Source organism: Corvus brachyrhynchos, unplaced genomic scaffold, assembly GCF_000691975.1.
Source record: "Corvus brachyrhynchos isolate BGI_N302 unplaced genomic scaffold, ASM69197v1 scaffold202, whole genome shotgun sequence".
Classification (NCBI taxonomy): domain Eukaryota; kingdom Metazoa; phylum Chordata; class Aves; order Passeriformes; family Corvidae; genus Corvus; species Corvus brachyrhynchos.
The window spans coordinates 4,416,880-4,435,169 of record NW_008238132.1 but is presented as its reverse complement, the minus strand read 5'-3'; the positions used below and the strand labels follow the sequence as shown (position 1 = coordinate 4,435,169).

Below are 18,290 nucleotides of genomic sequence, written 5' to 3'. Positions count from 1 at the left end.
CCTAGGTTCCTCCTCAGACTGAATCTGCCCTGGTCTTCTTCCCAAGCTTTAGTCATTTGTGTTGCTCTCCAACAGTGTTCTCCTTAATTTTGTCATACAGAGCACTTTGCCCAGCAGAGCAAGATATTTGGCTTTCAGCTCTGTGATGTTCATGTACCAATGCACCCACAGTATAAAACACTGTGGGACTGGAAATAGTTTATAACAGCCATTCCTTTTGTAACTCTTTAAACTATTTCACACTTCATTTGAAAATCTCTCCTGTGGTAGATGGCTGGAGTGGACTTGAGAAAAAACTGAAGAGCAAAGCTCTGCAAAAAATATTACTGGTGAACAGCAGTCCTCAAGTGGTTTTTCCATTTCAGAAATAAACTATTTTATACAAACCTGAAAGAAAGTAGAACAAAAGTTGCTATGGTCAATGCTTTGAAAGCACTGAAAAAGTGTCCTTGAGCTAGTTAGAAGAGTAGACTTACATATATGGTTCAGAATTTAAATTTTCAGACCTGGTGTTCCTTATGTAACTGATCATTCAAAGTGTAAAATATCATTGCAGATTATCTATGACTGTATTGTATGTTTCTCCTGACTGAAATGTTTTATATATCTCTCTGTATGTACTAGTTTTGGCTGGATAGAACTTATTTTCTTCATAGTAGCTGCTGTGGGGCTATGGTTTGGATTTGTGACCAAAACAGTGTTGATAACACAGGGATGTGTTTGTTACAGCTGAGCAGTGCTGACACTGAGGCAGGACCTTTTCTGCCTCCCACCCCAGCAGAGAGTGGGCTGGGGGTGCACAGGAAGTTTTGAGAGGGCACAGCGGAGACAGCTGACCCCAGCTGACCAAAGGAGTATCCTAGACCATATGGCATCATGCTCAGCTTATATAGCTGGGGGAAGGAGAGAGGGAGGGACATTTGGACTGATGGTGTTTGTCTTCCCAAGTCACCATCACACATGATAGAGCCCTGCTTTCCTGGGGATGGCTGAACACCTGCCTGACCATGGGAAGTGGCGAATGCATTCCATGTCCTGCTTCTCTTGTGTGTGCAGCTTTTGCTTTACCTGTTAAACTGTCTTTATCTCTACCCATGAGTTTTCTCACTTTAAACCTTCTAATTCTCCCTCCCATCCCACGAGGGGCAGAGTGAGCGAGCAGCCATGTGGTACCTAGTTACTGGCTGGGGCTAAACCACAATGATATATTGGTATATAGGAATTTATAATCCCATGACTGCAGTATATTATGTGTATCTGCTTGAAAAATCATAGGAGGTTCCTTTTTTTTTAATTTTAATATAGATACATTCTCTTATTGGGTTATAACTTTCCTACTCTCATTAATATCTGTTCAGTCTGTGTAATGAGTCAATACATTCCCATTTTCTACGGAGAAAATAAAACAAAAAATACTCATCAAGAATAATATGATCCATAAAGGCAGAAGATGATTTTTCTTTTTGAAGAGCTATAACTGGGGTAAGATGTTCTTTCTCCCCTTTCCAGTGACTTCTGTATTTGTATTTATAAAACAACCCTACCTCAAAGATAGGCTTAATTCTTATAACAATTAGAATCATTATTAGTGAAACTATAAAGTTACATTCTTTATAATCTTTTCTGTCTGTGGATTTTGAAGCACTTCATATATTGATATAAAGCACAAAATTCTGCACACCACTGATAGCTTCAAATCTTCACTTTTCCTTAATTGCTCCCCAGGTAAGAAGGATAATTTGCTCCAGACTTATGGCTACTGTGGCAACCCAGAAACTGACTGGAATATTAAATTGACAGGCTGTAGCAGGTTTTATAGGCTTAACTGGATCAGAGGTTTTGCCTGAACAAAGAAATGACATACAATATCCTGCAAACTGGATAAAAACACGAAGTGAAAGCTGGTGGTGGGTTTTTGCATTAACTTTCTCTCCTTAGAAAAAAGAATCTCAAGAAAATGACAGATATTAGGTGTGGATTTTAGAACTGGTAGGGCAGGTGGAGTTTCTCAGGCAACAGCTCATCTGGCTCCTCTCCTGTAGGGTAAAAAGGCAAGGAACCAGTTTGTACCCTGATTTTTACCCCTCCCACAAGAAGTTTACCATGTACTTACTCTTCCTTCCCCCTGATCAGAGAATCATAGAATGGTTCTTTAAGAGACCTTAAAGGTCATCTCGTTCCAACCCCCCTGCCATAGGCAGGAATTCTGCCACTAGACCAAATTCAGAGCCCCATCCAACCTGGTCTTAAACACCTCCAGGGATGGGGAATCCACAGCATCTGTGGGCAACTTGTGCCAGTGCCTTACCACCCTCACAGTAAAGAATTTCTTCCTAGTATGTAATGCAAACCTGCCCTCCTTCAGCTTAAGGCCATTTTTGATCCCAGCACCCAAATCTACATTCTAAAATATCTTTCCAGAGACCAAGATGAGTACTATAAAGTTAGATAAACTCAATAAACTCAACTGCCCCCCCCCCCTTTTTTTTTGTCTTTTAATTTCTAATAATAACTAAAACAAAGCATTAGATAAAAGACAGACAAAAGTTGGTGTCCTGTTCTCCCATTCCCTCCCACACTGGAGACTTGGCATCCTCATTTTCTTCGGCTTTATTTCAATAAAATGGAAACCAATTTGAGTTTTAAATAAGCACTGTTTTGAACACAATGACTCTTAATCTGCTCTTTGGAAAACAGCTGGTAAATGTACTGTCACCTCTATGTCTTTCGTAAACTCATTGATCTTTGCTATATTTCATGTACAGTCCTGAATTTCTGAAGATGAGGCTATGGTCAGGTATCTGAAGAGTGGGCCCCACCTGGCCTCCTGGGGTCTAAGCCTTCCAGCCAAAAAGCAGAAGCAGATAAAGGAAATGATTCGTGGCAAAAGGGATGGATCTGATACCGTGATTTCTCATACATGTTCAGACAAGAAGAGGTCCCTTCTTTTTTGAAAAATTTGATTATAACTTAAAAGAAATCAACCAGACAAACACTGTTTGAAGTCATCAAAGTACATGGTATAAAAGCTCTTCTGCCCTCTAGTGCTGTGAAGCAGCGTGATATCTTAGATGCACTGATTGATTTTTTGGTGGGGGGAAGATATGTAGCATTGCAACCCACAATTTCAGCCACTTTTATCACTGCCAAAGGGAAGGGAGGGGAGTTTAAAAGGTACTCAATAATTTTTGTTTATGAACTTGAGAGAAATATGATCTTAATATCTGAAACAACAACAAAAAATCTTGAAACAGATAAATTGTGCAGCAGCTTGTTAAAGGCACTTTGGGATAAATTGGAAATGCTACTACTCAATCAAATAGAGAAAAATCTGAAACAACTTCACTGATGGGGAGTGTTATGCCATAAGCGAGATGTGTTGTCAAAGCTTCTTTTAAGTAATGTTTGCAGTTGTGTGGTGAATGCCAGTGGGGTATTGCTGCTCTCTTCACTCCTGCCTTTAAGGGTCTGGGATTCGGTGGAGACGTGCAGAACAGTCTCACCGTCTCAGGGGCACCAGAGTGTGCTGGCAGAAAGGGAAAGGATCGTATTAAATGGCACCATTAAAGCTCACGGCTCTATCTTCACTAGTTTAATCTCATAAATTAATCCACATCCTCCTAGAATAAGTCTTCAAAGAGAAAGAGGTAATTGGATATAAATACTCTTACCAAACCCTGAATTACAGTGATACGGCAGCAGGCAGCTTTGGGCACTTTGATCTCTTTGCATGATTTTCATTCCCCTTTTAAGCCTAAGTATTGGGCCTTATTGTTTCATTACTTTTCCACTGCCAGCTGCTCTCTCTGCTTACTAGCTTGTCCTCTAGCCACTCCATATGACCCTTCCTTAAGAGGCTCAGCCTTCACCCCTAATTATTCTTTGCTGGCTGTTCTTCTCCTCGTGTTTTCACACGTGTGAAATTTTTGTGCCCACATGTGCATATAAAACCCTGCCAAGACTCTGATGTGTGGGGGTAACTTCTCCTTAGTGCATTTCTAGTAAACCTGCACTGCCGTGGCACAGCCTCTGCTGAGCAGGAGCCATGTAAACTCCTACCCACACTATACACCATGAAGATAAAACCCTTTGTCTTCTCCAAGTGGAACTGATGTGTTTTCATCACTCTTTTGATCACCTCAAGTCTGTTAATACACTCTGAACCCAGTCTTGCCTCTTTGCTGTCACGTTAGATTGATAGCTCCTTGAGACAGCAACTGCATTTTGAATTAAGTCTGGCAAAACAGGGCCCTTGTCCTGATTCAGTGAGTTGCACCTTCCGCATGACAGCAAGATGAATATGAATATGCCCAAGGAGCTCCTGGTGCCTGAAAATGAAAGACTGACAAGGAAACTGAGGCTCAGTCTGAGACTAAGTCACCTGAGTCCATCACAAACAGTGTGACTTTGCACACTCCTTGAACAACTTTTGAGCAGGCTGCTTGAGTTCACAAAGTGCTTGGTGCCTACAAGGTAAGGGGTGGGACTGCGAGCACCAGTGCTCTTCCCAGTAGATAGTGGTCTTCCACATGGAGCACTTTGATTCAAGGAAGTGATTTGATTTGGAAAGCATAAGATTTGAGGTCAGGAGTCTAGAGCAAAACTTGAATATGAATAGCAAAGGCTATGCTAAAAGTTTCTGAAAATATTATGCTTGCTATCTGCTGCCAATTCCAAATATAACAAGTATTTCTAGAGTACTTACCAAAAATTTCTGAGGAGCTGAATCAGAATAAATACTAGTTTTTATATGAAGCTGTTTGCTACAACAGCAGAAAACTGACTTTGCAGATGAAGGAACTCATTGTAGTCCTGATTTTGTGTAAACAGGAAAAATAAGAGTGTATTCTTTCATTTTAGTGTTGGCCCATATGTCCTGGTAACTCCAAATGAAACCAGAAGAAAACAGTTGCAGCAAAGTAAGTCGAATTGTCTAATATAATAATACATTATTTCTACTTGAATAACTTTAGGGCTTTGTGCATTTTATTGCTCTTGCAACTTTTATCCTCATTTTTACAATGCTTTTATATGTACAGCTATGACAGTGAAGCCAGTGCTGTGAGCATTCTCCATCCTCATGTAGCTTTTCTGAAGATTGACTCATCATCTGACTTCACTTCATGCAGAATAAATCTTGTTCAGAAGGGTTTTGGTAATTTCAGTGCTGGACCTGTTCAAGATGGCTTCTACAAGACTATGCTGGAATTAGCTCTATCCAACTTTTACAGGATTGAATTAATATCAGAGAACTTTGAACAGTCTCTGGGTTAGGAGGAGGAAGAACAAAAATATAAATAAGAAATATTTTTGAAAATACTCCCATGTGGAAACAAAAGCAACTGCAGCTGCTGTTGGTTCTTGAATATGCATTTAAGGATTGTAGGTGGGTCTTTTCTCAAGCTGGTAAAAGTCATTTTAGATTGAAAGTATTCACTTTTGCTTGGCTTTGAGTCTTGCTGGTGAAAGTAGCTAAGCAGGAACACCCTGAACCTCTACGAGAAAGACCAGGCATATGTTGAAATCTTTTATTGGCAAAGTTACAGCAAGAGTCAGTTGTGAAATAAATTCTGTATACAGAGGTGACTGAGCACAGCAGTCCTACACTCCTGGGCATTGATTTATGCAAGATATGAAAGCTGAAGGAGTGTGAGTCAGCACTTCTCATGTCTTGAGTCCTTGAGGAAACAGTGCAATTAAATCCTTTCTTCTCAAACAGTGTGAGTTTGGCTGAAATGCTTCACCAGGAGGCTGGTATGGGTTGGGTTTCCTTGGGTTGCAAGAAAAAAAATGGACTTATCATGAACCAAACTAAAATCTTCTGGAGGGATGAATAGCAGCAGATCATCTTAGACCTGACTGTGATGTTAACAACAAAGGTGCTGCTGCTCTAATAAATGTCTGTTTTCACTTTGTGGCACCAGTGTGAAAGGTCTGAAGCATGTCAAGTATTTCTGTCTTGGATGCTGGCAGAAATAGGACCTCACTGAATGGAGTCTCTACTTAAATGCTTGTTTAAAAGGTGAAATAAAAAGCTGTGTCTTTTGGGTCTGTTTAGAAGCTTACACAAATACTGGCTTTATGCTGTTAGAGGAGGGCTGGTGTCGGCCTCCGATAGCCATAGCCAGCCATTAGGAAATACAGTTAGTAGGAGTGCAATGAGCTCCTAGAGCAAGCAAAGTGCTAGTGTAAAACACAGCTCCTCTTTCCATAGGCTTTGTTGGCCTTGCTATTGAAAGGAATTGTTGTGGTTTTTTCCTCTGTCAGTCAATAAAGAGAGAAGTTAAATCAGCCAGCCATCCTAGAGCATATGGCTGCACCCCGGCTCTATTGACTTCCACTGACTACACTGGGAGCTTGCTGCCCATCTCACATGTGGGTGCCTATGCTGAAGTGCCTTAATTTGAAGCTGATTCATGCATTCCTCCTGTTTCTATTTAGGGAGCATGTGGCTGGGAGGGAAAATTACTTTTCATTTCCCTGCTGGGGAGCATTACACCACAAGGATTTCCCTCTATGCAGCAATAACATCTTAATTGTAACTTCTGCTTTACCTGCAGGAATAAATACTGGGGCACTTACCTACGGATTCCCAGGGGTCAAAAAGCAGTCTATTAGCAGTCTCTTAGCTGGTTTTGGCTTTACTTTTGGAGTTGAGTTCTAGGGTTGCTCACCATTACAGTCTCGAGTTAGGGAAACTACCTTTTTAGCTGATCATTGCAGTGACTGAGTAACCTCTTGTGGGGGTGTCTGCATCCCTTGAGAACAAGTTTGTTCCTGGATGGTCTTCAGGATTACATGCAATTAGCAATAATGGCTGCTTTTTAGTATTCCCTCTAACTTCCATATATTTATTTCTTTTTATGCCTGCTCAGTTGCTAAGAAAGAGCTCAATGACCTGGAGCAATGGAAGAAAGAACACAGGCCAGGGCCAATTACGTTGAGTCCACAGAGACTGGGTAAGACATGTAAATCAGCAAATGTGAATTGCAAAATTTTATTTTGCAGGACATGAGATATTTTTCACTTTTTCTTGCATGCTGCTTATTAAAGAGACTCAGTGTCAATAAGGGCTGACATGAGCCTATTGTATGTGCTCTGTGCTTCCTGATGATCATGGCAAGGAAGATGTTTCTGAAACAAAACAGCACAGATTGTCACTCAAGAAATCTGTCAAGATCACAGTAGAAAATCTGTACTAACATTTGGGGAAAACAGGTGGATTAACCCTCCTGCTGTTTACACTCTCTGTGGTTGATGTCTCTGAGGGAGCACACACTTGTCAGTAGTGTTCAGATGGACAGCATGTTGGAGACCCTCCAGTTACCCATAAGAAAACTCCTCTGTTTTACTATGTGTGTTTTGTGGCTGCTGGCTGGCCAAAGTGATCCCTGCAGCTTCAGTATGTGCAGACTAAATGTGTGTGAAGCTCTGTGTTACCAATTTTATAAAGATAAAAACAGACAAGTAAATGAAAAACAGGGTAAAAAGCTGCAAGAACGTAAGACGCCCTGAATGTAACTGGTGTGTTTGCTAAGATAACCAAGATGTTTTCTAGATGAATGAGAGAAAGTATAGGAGATATCTTGAATTGCAACCACTATAAAGTATTGAATTTAGTGATATTTCAGAATTAGTTTAAAAAAGTTTTAGAAAAGAAGAGCTGCCCTTCCTTACCTTGGCTGTCATAGGAGAATTTGGGGTGCTCAGTGCAGGATGTTGCCTGCCTTCACCTGCAAATTAAGTTCTTTCTCTGCCAGACTATGCAAGATTAGTTTGCAGTGGTGTACAGTGTATAAAAATAGTCAGTAGGTGGGAGACAAAGGAATTTGAACTGACTCCAACCCAGAGCTGGTTTTTAGCTAAAGGTGATCCTGGTCCCACATGTTCTGCCCTGCAGCTGAGTCGCAGTTGTTTGCAGTGGTGGCAATGCCCTGTATTCCCACAATCACATGCAGTCATGTGGCCAGACAGTCTTTGTGAGTTCATGTGTAACATCTCCTTCTTGCTTGTGAGTAGTCCCTAGAAGACAACATACTTCTGTCATAAGAAGACCATAGAGCTTTTTGCTGAAGAAAGTGAAATCTGGAAACAGAAATTTGGTGTGTGGTGTCTGTGCAGAATGTGTGCGGGCTGGCTGCATGACTGAGGGTGTGCTGTCAAAGCTGCAGTGACTGAGTGTCAGGAGTCTTAACTTCCTCTGGCCCTACTGCATTTAAAAACTTCCTTGGGAAAGAAGCAACCAAAGAGGGAAAAAAAAAAAAGAAAGAAAGAAAATATGATGTCTTCAGTCACTGTCTAGCTTCCACTTAGACTCCTGGAGACTGAGACACAGGCACTGTGTTCAGTGCCTCTGAAAAGAGCTAAGGTGTGAAGATTATTAGAACATATCATTTCCACTGGAACAAATTTAGAACTGAAGTGGCATCTCTAATGTCACCACTGTAGGTACTCATTAAGAGAAAAAAGTATAATGTGTTATTTTCTCAGAGTGATTTTAAGGGACTACACATGTAGTCCAAATCACTAAACAAAATCTCTAAATAAAGTTGAAGTTTCTTAAAGTTGAAGTTTTTTTAACACTTGTGCTTTCCATAGGGAAATAAGTATTCTGGCTTTAAACTGTAATATTTGACTGGCAAACTTTCAGGCATCACGGAGAGATGAGAGCAATGAAGGATGCAAGTTCCACTCTCCTCTATAAGCAATGAGTGGAGCAACAAATCATGCCTGATAAATGCAACGGTCTCTTTTCTGGTATTATTATGTATGATCACAACACACTCTGACTTCAGTGAAGCATCTGACGTGTTACAGCCAAGCCAACCTGAATGAATTAAACCTTTCTGAAAGGCTTTAGGCAATTTCTAGTAATGATCAGAAAAATATTTGTTCCAAGACGATGTCCATCAGTACATGCAAAAAAATACAGTGCACACAAGAAATTTTGGCAGTAAAAGGCTAAAAAAAGAGAAAGATTAAGCATCCAAGAGGTTTCAAAACTGGTTTAAGCAGAAGTTTGATTTTCTAGACCTGGGGAAGAGACATTCTACAATGCCAGCTGTATGCTTATTGCTACTCTAAGGTTATTACTTGTATACTGTATGGCCAGTCTCTCTTGAGAACTTATCTTAGGGATTTATTTTGTCCATAGAAATGTTGCCACACTTAAGGAATTGATCTCCCATTCACTAAATGTCACAAAAGCACCTAAAATTAGTTATCTTCCATTAGTAAATGGAGAAAGCTACCTTTAGACAAGAGTGATTCCTCCTGAAAGGTCTAGTATAGTTGTCTTACATTTCTTAGAATGATTTGGGTCTGAAGAAAACTTAAATATTATTTTATTTTAACTGCCCTGCCATGGGCAGAGACACCTTCCACTAGACCAGGTTGCTCAAAGCCCCATCCAGCCTGGCCTTGAACACTTCCGGGGTGGGGCATCCACAACTTCTCTGGGCAATTTGTGCCAGTGCCTCAGCACCTCATAGTGAAAAATTTCTTTATTATATTCAATCTAAATCTCTCCTCTTTCAGTTTAAAGCCATTCCCCCTTGTCCTATCACTATATGCCCTTGCAAAAATTCCCTCTCCAGCTCTTTTGTAGTCGCCTTTAGGTACTGAAAGGCTGCTAGGAGGTCTCCCTGGAGCCTTCTCCTCTCCAGGGTGAACAAACCCAACTCTCTCAGCCTGTCTTCACAGGAGAGGCGCTCCAGCCCTCTGATCATCTTTGAGGCCCTCCTATGGACTCAATCCAGCAGGTCCATGTCCTTCTTATACTGGGGGCCCCAGAGCTGTGTGCAGCACTCCAGGGGGGTCTCACCAGAGGAGAATCCTCTCCCCTGACTGGCTGCCCATGCTGCTTTTGATACAGCCCAGGATATCAGGCACCTTAAGTAGTACAGAGTGGTTTAGCTGCTTCTATTGAATTAGGAGTCACACAGAGGGGAACTTCCCATGAAAATACAGGCAAAATACAGCCCCCATCCTCAGAATGGAGTGAGGGCTGCTGTTAGTTTTTGCAACAACTGAGGGAATAAATTATATCCTTCCCTAAAGCAAGAAAATACTTTGGAAAATAGAACAGAGTAATAGAATCAAAGTCACTCCCTCCATCCCTAGTATCGCTTTCTTTGTGTGGGTGGTTTATTTGTTTGTGGCATTTTTGTTTCTTTTTATTGAAGGCTGAACATTATGGCCAGAGCTTTAGATGTTCACAAAAGCAAGTCCGTGCCTTTGGAAAAGGACAGCTTCTACTGCCTCGATATGAGTGTGAGGTCTGTGGGAAAAGGCTTTTACTTCCATTTCAGAAGGGGGATTCTTCCTCAAGCCCCAAGACATTAGTTAGAAAATATTAAAATGATAGCATCCCATTAGTGCTGGCAGAGTCCAAGATCCTAAATTTGATAAAAGAGAAACTTTTTAGCAATAGAATTTCTGACTGTATGTGTGTGACAAACTGAGCAAAGGTAGGGGTAGTTAGATCAGAAAATGAAAACTCACCTGCAAAGCATGACTGATTTTCTGAAAATGGAATAGTTCCTCAGTAAACTGATCATATATTGTAGGGACATATTTGTTGGTAGAGTGGATGATACAGTGGGTGCTCTGTAAATAATAGGCAAGTGCTTTTGATGGATGAATAAAATGATCGAAAAGGTCTCCTATCTATTCTCTTTAATGTCAGACAGCTACTGTAATTATGAAAAATTTCCTGTATATGCATACATCCAAGCTGTTATATTGCTGTATTCTGAAATGACTGGCATTTGCAGTTAAAATGCTTATACAAAATGCCATTTATATTTTTGGGTTTTTTTAAGGTGGAAACGAATCAGAAGCTAAAGTAAGACAAAACCAGCAAATGATTCTCATGCAATCTAAATACCAGAAAAAGGTCAGTAAGAAAAAAATGTTTCTTTTTAGGAAGAAAGCTTTTCATGAAGTGTTTCATATGACTATAAAATGAACTCACAGCTGCTTGACAGGAGAAAGTCATGAAACCTGAAGGAAACAGCAGAAAATCAGAAACTAATGTTCTGAACCAAAGAAAATGAGAAATCTGTCCATAAATATGTACCAATCTGTATCACAGACGGTATCTCAAATAACAACCAGTACAGTTGTAAAGCCACTTAAATGCCGTGCTGTCTCTTCCGGCATGCTGCTCATGCTTGGACTAATTGATCAATGTACCCCTCTATCCCGTGCTTATGTGGAAATGTTGTGCCTGTTGCAAGAGGTATAAATGCTTGTAAGTTATCAATCAGTTGTGTGAGTCCTTGCATGGAGGCCCATTTATCAGTCCTAGATTTCCCAGCCTTCTTAAAGCCAATATTGGAGTAGCTGTTGCACAGCCTGCATTACTCAGTGTCTCATTTTAAGGGAAAAAATTACAGAAAGTTTCCCCAAACACACTTTAGATTTGAAAGATGTGCACCATAGGAGTCAAGTTGCCTTATGTACTCCTTGTATACATAAATATGTAAAATAACTTCCTATGTTTATGTCATGCAGCACAAGAGAGAAGAATATGTAAAAGCAAAAAAGGCAGCTGAAGAAGCTGAAATCCTGAAAAAGAAAGCAATTCAGAGAGAAAAGGTAAATCTAGTTACTGCAGACTTGAAGCCATATAACAGTTCATGTCTTGATGATTGATTTTGCTGAACCACATGGAACTGGCTAATTAAATTAAGTGGTAACCGTGCATGGTATCGAGGAATTAGGAAATGCAGTCCTCCTCCTTTGTAGATGACTGAGGGATGCCTGACCTGGTGTTTTTGGGGGCTTGGGTGCTCCTTTGGCTCACCAGAAACTCCAACCTTTCAGTTGCATGCACCTGGACGAGTTAGCAGAAGGGGAGAACATGAAGGTCAGGAGTAACATTGTGTGTGCAGGTTATATGGTTCACTTTGGCATGAGCTCCCTCTATAAGATTGGATTGTAGCAGGTGGCGCAAAGACCTTATAGAAATCCATAATTGCCTGTGCACATGGGAAGAATACTAGAAAATCCAGCCTTTCATGATGGAAAAGATATCAAAATCATGAAAAGGTCAGTGTAGTCTGCCTGCGTTGTGCTGAGAGCACCCTGAAATTCGACTGCCTCTCCAGCCCTTCTGCAGCTTGCCCACTCAAGTGTCCTGCTAATCAAGTCAGATCGCTCTTCCTTCTAATATTCTCCACATATTGACACCAATGATAGCTCACTTTCAAATTTTCTTTCACTATTTTGAATTTGTTTGCTTTCTCTAGTTATTCTCACAAAGCATCTTCTCATCCTTTGTGCTGCGCAACCCTTTGTAAAAGTTCATTTCTGTCTCCTTGGTGGCAACCAAGTAGTTCTTGCTTGAGAATGCAGTGTGGAATTTAAATGAAAAAAGAAAGGAGAGGGAGCATGGTACTTATGTGTGCATTAACAAGGAGAGAAAGGGAGATTTCAGGTTTGCAAGTTTTGTCTCCACAACAGTAAAAATGATTTTCTGTGCAGAAACTGAATGTTGAGAGTTAATTAAAAAGTCATCGATACGGGTTGGCGTACAAGGGCATGCATAAACAAAAATAACTGTAATTGCCTCTAGGTAAGGATTAATCTGTTCCCAGTCTTTCAGTGGTTAGCATTATACTTTGGGCATAAGCCCATACATGATAGCTCACAGGAACAATAAATATTATCACCTGAAAATATCATTAGCTGTTACCATCTCATATATAGCTCCACAAGCAGTGATGATAGCAGTGAAAGAGAGTGGATTAATTATTTAATATATGTTGTTTGCCCATGGGCATTGGACAAGAAAAATGTTACAACACTGCTGTAATTTCTAGTTACACCCGGAAAATATATTGATGTATCAGGTTCGTTTTCATGTTCTTTAATTTCCTTACCTTCACTCCCACAGATTATAAAATCTTTATAGATGTTGTAGATAGTAAAACTGTAAGTATCCATTTTTTCTGAAGGAGTATGCAACATTGCAGCAAACATCTTTGCCAAACAGACTGTCTAATTTGACTAAATAAACATGTGCCCACAAAACAATCAAACAAAACAGAGGTGCTTCAAAGGGAACTCCTAATTTGAATTTGTTTATTCAGATTGTCTTCCACAATAGTGGTTGAGCCGATGAAGATTTCTTCTTGGACGATGATTAGGTATTAAAAATTCAATCCTGTGTTTAAGAAGAGCATGCTGAAAAGCAGCTAGAAGGTGTCAACTTGGCTATCTCACCCTGCCTAAAGATGAAAGGTTCCCAAGACCTGAGAATGACAGGGATCCTACTGGTGCTATACAACCATCGTTGGGCTCTGTTTACCAAAGGAAAGGAGCTTTTTATTTGAAGTGATAGATTTGTATTCAACTGCACCTGTAGGGCACTGGCTGGGAGCATGTCTTTCTGCAAGTTCACAGGCCGTCTTTTCTTGCTGGCCAGCCCTTCTTTTGCTCAAGGTTGTTATTCATTCAATAAAAACCAAATTGTGTGGCAGTCTGAGAGGAGATAATAGCTAGCCAGCTTTATCAGCAGGAGCCCTGGAACTTTCACAGCTGGAAAGCTTCTTTGCCAGCAAACATGAATCGTGAAGCCCTACAGACTAATGTGCAATGACTAGAACGGGTGCTGGTACTCAGCTCAGCTCTTCCTTGATTGTAAGGATGATGTACTGTGAGCCAGTGCTGCTTGTGAACTTAGGATCTGTTTATGTTACTGTTTTAATGCTGGTTTTACAGAGAAAAGCAGCATCCACTTTCCCATTATCTTTGTGAACAAGAGAAAACTGTGCGTCTGCCAAAACAGTACCCAAATATGGAAGGTCTGCCTTACCATCTGTACGAGTCCACCTGCCTGTCTCTGTCATTCTTTAATTAACCATGGGGTTATTAGGTGCTGGAATACCAGTGCTCTTGGCATCTACCTTGTCTCTCTCCAGCTCCCAGAGAAAGGAAAGATTTTTCATTCTGTTCTCAAGTGTCCCATGCACTTCATGACAGGCAGCTTGTCTTGGGACTTCTGTGGTTCGTTCATGGCATAACCGTGGGCTGCATGAGTTTGGGTATTCGAAGCTGATCATCTCTGAGTGCTCACAAGCAGCTGATACGTGGCTTCTTGTTTTTTAAACTTTTTTCATTTGTGCTGTAGGTAAAATTGGATGACTTCACTGCACTGGATATTTCTGTTTCCTGTCACTGAATTTCTATTGCTGTTACCCTGCCTTTAGCCTTGCCTTGTATAGTTTAGGTCTTGACTAAATATTAGAAGATTCAAACAATTTGAAGTGAAAAGGCTCGGAGTAATTCTACTGCATGCAACTTTTTTTTCTCTTACATTATATAGTAAACAGTCCTGCCATCTTCAGAAACCGTCTTATTTAGGATAAGCTGTAATTTCATTTTATTCTTTATCAGATCATGTGCTCTTTAATTTGACTGTGTTAATCAGCATGAATGGCCTTTTTTTCAGGAATTTATTAAAAGCGGGCACTTTGCAGACCTTCTGCTAACATTTTTCAATGTGTTTACCTTCAATATCACAGCTGTTCCTCTCCTGGCTTTTTGAACATGGTGCCAAATGTGGAGTGCTTGGCAATGTCTATTGAAAGACTGTCATTAGTTAGAGAATGTCCCCATCTTGTCGCCTGTCACTTGTATGCATCCAAGGGTAAACTTCAGAGTGCAAACTAGTTACACCAGCCACAAGTAATTTCAAGATGCTGGAGTTTTCTTCAGGTACCATTATGTTGGCAGAATAGTTGTAGGATATTCCCTTATATTTTCAGCTAGTGGGAGACAGGTTGCTACTGAGGATTTGTATTTATCAAAGTTAATATCACTGTTTTCTAGATGTCCTAGGGTAAACTTCCAGAGTAAAAATTCGTCACACCAGCCACAAGTGAGTCATTTCAAGATGCTGGAGTTTTCTTCAGGTACCATTCTAGTGGTAGAATAGCTGTAGGATATTCCCTTATTTTTTCAGGTAGTGGGAGACAGGGTTGCTACTGAGGATTTGTATTTATCAAAGTTAATATCACTGTTCCCTAGCTAGGAGCTAGACAACAAGTCCTGTGAGCTTTGGATTTTTTGGGAACTTTTTGAATTTTTTTTTTTTTTTTAACTTTTGGGAGCCTTGCAATGTGATGGTGGATCCCACATCCACTGCTTTTTCAGAGGTGAAGGCATCAGCTTGCGGTATTGGACAGTGTTGGGGAAAAACCTAGGCGCTATGGCTGGTGTCTTGAGGGTATCAGCATCACCTTTGACAATAACAGAAGCCATAAGATTTCATTTCCTTTGCCTCTTTCCTTTCTTTCCTTGTAAATTGTAAAGCTGCACAAATGAATGGGAGTTTTTTTAGCCTAAAACATCATCTGTGTCTAGGTTAGGAGCAAACGATATATCCCCTGAACACTCTAAATTCACCCATACTGTGTAGGGGTGCTCCTTACTACAGTTTGGTTAAATTTTTAAATTGCATCAGTATGTCATACATACATACATACATTCTGTCACTGTCTCTGCATGTCAAATGACTGAACAACAGGACATCTTATTCAGAGATTCGCCTTCTTCCTTTTGTTTACTTCCCACTGCCTTTTTCCAAATAACAGCTTCTAAGTCTTTTGCCTTCCAGCAGTTTATATCATCACACAACATAGTGACTCTTTTCCTATCTGCAGACATCTGAAAGGATTTTTTTCTTAATCCAGTGCATGTGAAGGAGGGATTTGCACTTGTTTTGCAAATCTCTTTCAGACAGTCATTCTTTATCCAATTAAAAAATACGCATCCTGAAATAGCTAAAAGCAAAGTAATTGAGTAACTGCCAGTGGAATTGTAATTTTTCTGAAATGTTTTTGATAGCAGGACAGGAAGAAGATTATGAAGCTGGGGTTTCAGCCCTCTTCTTGACACCCCTTACCCCCTTACACATTTTCCCCTCCTCGTTCTCCCTGTCCTCTGATCAGTTCTCTCCCTGATTTGGGGCTCTGGCCAAAGGGGCCATTTTCACCTACACTTCCTTTCTCATCTCTGCAAGGTTTTGTCTGAAATTTCCAGGGCACTTCGTTCAGAGCAATGTCTGGTTGCTGGGTTACGGAGCAATTACCTTTTTTCATTTTGAGGATGGGCAATGAGCAGAGTGACAGTCCGAGGCTGTATTGTGCTCTGCATGCGACTTGTTGTGATCACTGCCTGGGAGCTCTTACTGGAGCATCCCCCCACCACCTGCAGTGTGGGAGCTCAAAATATAGTAGGCTGAAATCTCAGGTTGGAACTTCTAATTTGTGCTTTTCATACACTGAACTGCCTTTTAACTGCTCTTCCCACTGGACCTAACTGCAACCTGTGAGCCAAAAAAAAAATCTGGCTGGCCTCGTTTTCACTGGAATTTAGCTTGAACTGCATATTGCTGTTGCAGCAATTTGTCTAGTTTTTGCTTTATTTCAATGTTTTATTCTATTTGAATTTAGGGTTTGGTCAGGTTAGATGATACTTCCATTGGAAATTATGTGCAATTTTATATTAAAGGACTTAATCATTTGTGCGGTATCCAGATTTACAGAGGAATTTTATGTGTCAAGGGTTTGGTTGACTCTTGCACCAGATATGGTGTCTGAGGCAGAAAAATGCTGGTTAAATAGAAATGTCTCCCACTTTTCATCCTCCTTAGAATGTATTCAACTGACCAGTACCTAATGCTCCTGCAGGTCAGATCTGTGAGCTACGTGTACTCACATCACTGCACTGTCAGTGCCACAGGACTATCATCTGCTTTGGTGCAGTGGCTTGGGTCTTCTACCTTCTTGCAAGGACCAAGGTTGCATCAGTTGCACCCCAAGATGCAGGACTGTGACATGACAGCTGGGAAGACTCACAAGGCCTTTTGGGTAGATGGGTACTAGGACCACTATGCCATTTTCTATTTTGAACAGGTCTCTTGACTAGGAGATGTTTGTTCATGAGTGAATACCTTTAAATTTGAGATTGGGTCACTTCTGTACCCAACTGCTATAGATCTTTTAAAAATCAAAATATTGAAATATTGGAATTGAAATAATTGATGTTTGTTTCTGGTTTATTGGAAACCTCAAGTATGTTTTCCTGTTTTTAATGCTGTAGGCAGAGAGACTTGAAGCTAAAAAAAGACAAGAAGAAATGCAAAGAAGAAAAATGTTTCTTGAAGATCAAAAGTAGTAAGTAAAATTTGAAACTTACTACCTAAAATTCCATATCTACTTGTCCTTCTGTTTTGTTTGTTTGGGTTTTTAATTGTTATTTAATATAATTTATTTGTTTGCATTTTTTTTCCTGGTTTGGGGCTCAGGAAGGATTTGGCTTCTGTTGCTATTTTTTTCAATTTTTTGACTTGAAACTTTTGACTTCAGGACAATGGGAAAAACTGAACCACAGGAGATTCCTACTGAACATCAAGAAACACTTTTTTACTCTGAGAGTGGCTGAACATGAGTACAGGTTACCCAGGCAGGTTGTGGATTCTCCATCCTTGGAGATATTCAAAAGTTCTGGGCAGCTGTCTTAAGGTCACCCTGCTTGAGCAGAGGGTAAGACAAGATGACATCCAGATTTCATGGATGATTTTATGATTCTGTGAAATATTCAAGCCTCTTCCACACCTTATTCTGTGAGAAATTTTGTTCTGTAGACCCCTCTTAGCCTACTAAAACATACACTTTGAAATGAAAGTTGTGAATTATAAAATGACTTTGTGCTTTCGTTCTCTAACTGAATCAATATGTAATCATTCAATCCAAGACTAATTATCAAAACAGAATCTAAATTACACCTCCACCCATTTATTTTGTTGATTAGTAAAGAAGTCTAACCCACAAATAAATGATGAGGACTTTCTCTATTTAGCATAGTCCTACTTAAATGTGAAGATCTGTTGTAAAGACCTATTTCCCAAGAATACCTCCTTAATATCAGATTTAGATACGGCCTAAGTCCTGATATAATTAATTTCATTGGCAGTGAAGTTCCTGCCTTGCCCATTCACTCTACCCTATTTATTTTTTTTTTAACTGATCCAAACTGATTCTATCACATAATTAACACACAATGCTACTTAGTCACCTTTACCTTTTTTTATCTTTGGCTTCTGAAATTACTCACCTGTATTCTTAGCCTGATTGATTGCTTTTTCCTCCTCTGTGACCTTTAAAGGAGTCACTTTTGTCCCATGCTAGTGGCTCCAGTTCCTTCATCATGTGCCCAGACTCTGTTCTCTAATGTACAGACATTTTAGAGCTTTCTCACTGATTTCAGCTTTTCTTGTA

General features: G+C 40.2%; 1 protein-coding gene across 1 annotated transcript in view; it reads left to right on the top strand.

Moving 5' to 3' along the window:
* The window catches only part of EPSTI1 (epithelial stromal interaction 1 (breast)), a 49,635-nt gene that overhangs the window by 5,812 nt on the left and 25,533 nt on the right, over positions 1-18,290 (top strand). The window contains exons 2-6 of the mRNA XM_017733578.1: positions 4,861-4,919; positions 6,876-6,959; positions 10,824-10,897; positions 11,518-11,601; positions 17,113-17,186. Coding sequence (XP_017589067.1) covers positions 4,861-4,919; positions 6,876-6,959; positions 10,824-10,897; positions 11,518-11,601; positions 17,113-17,186 — 375 coding nt within the window. The remainder of the gene's footprint in view (positions 1-4,860; positions 4,920-6,875; positions 6,960-10,823; positions 10,898-11,517; positions 11,602-17,112; positions 17,187-18,290) is intronic.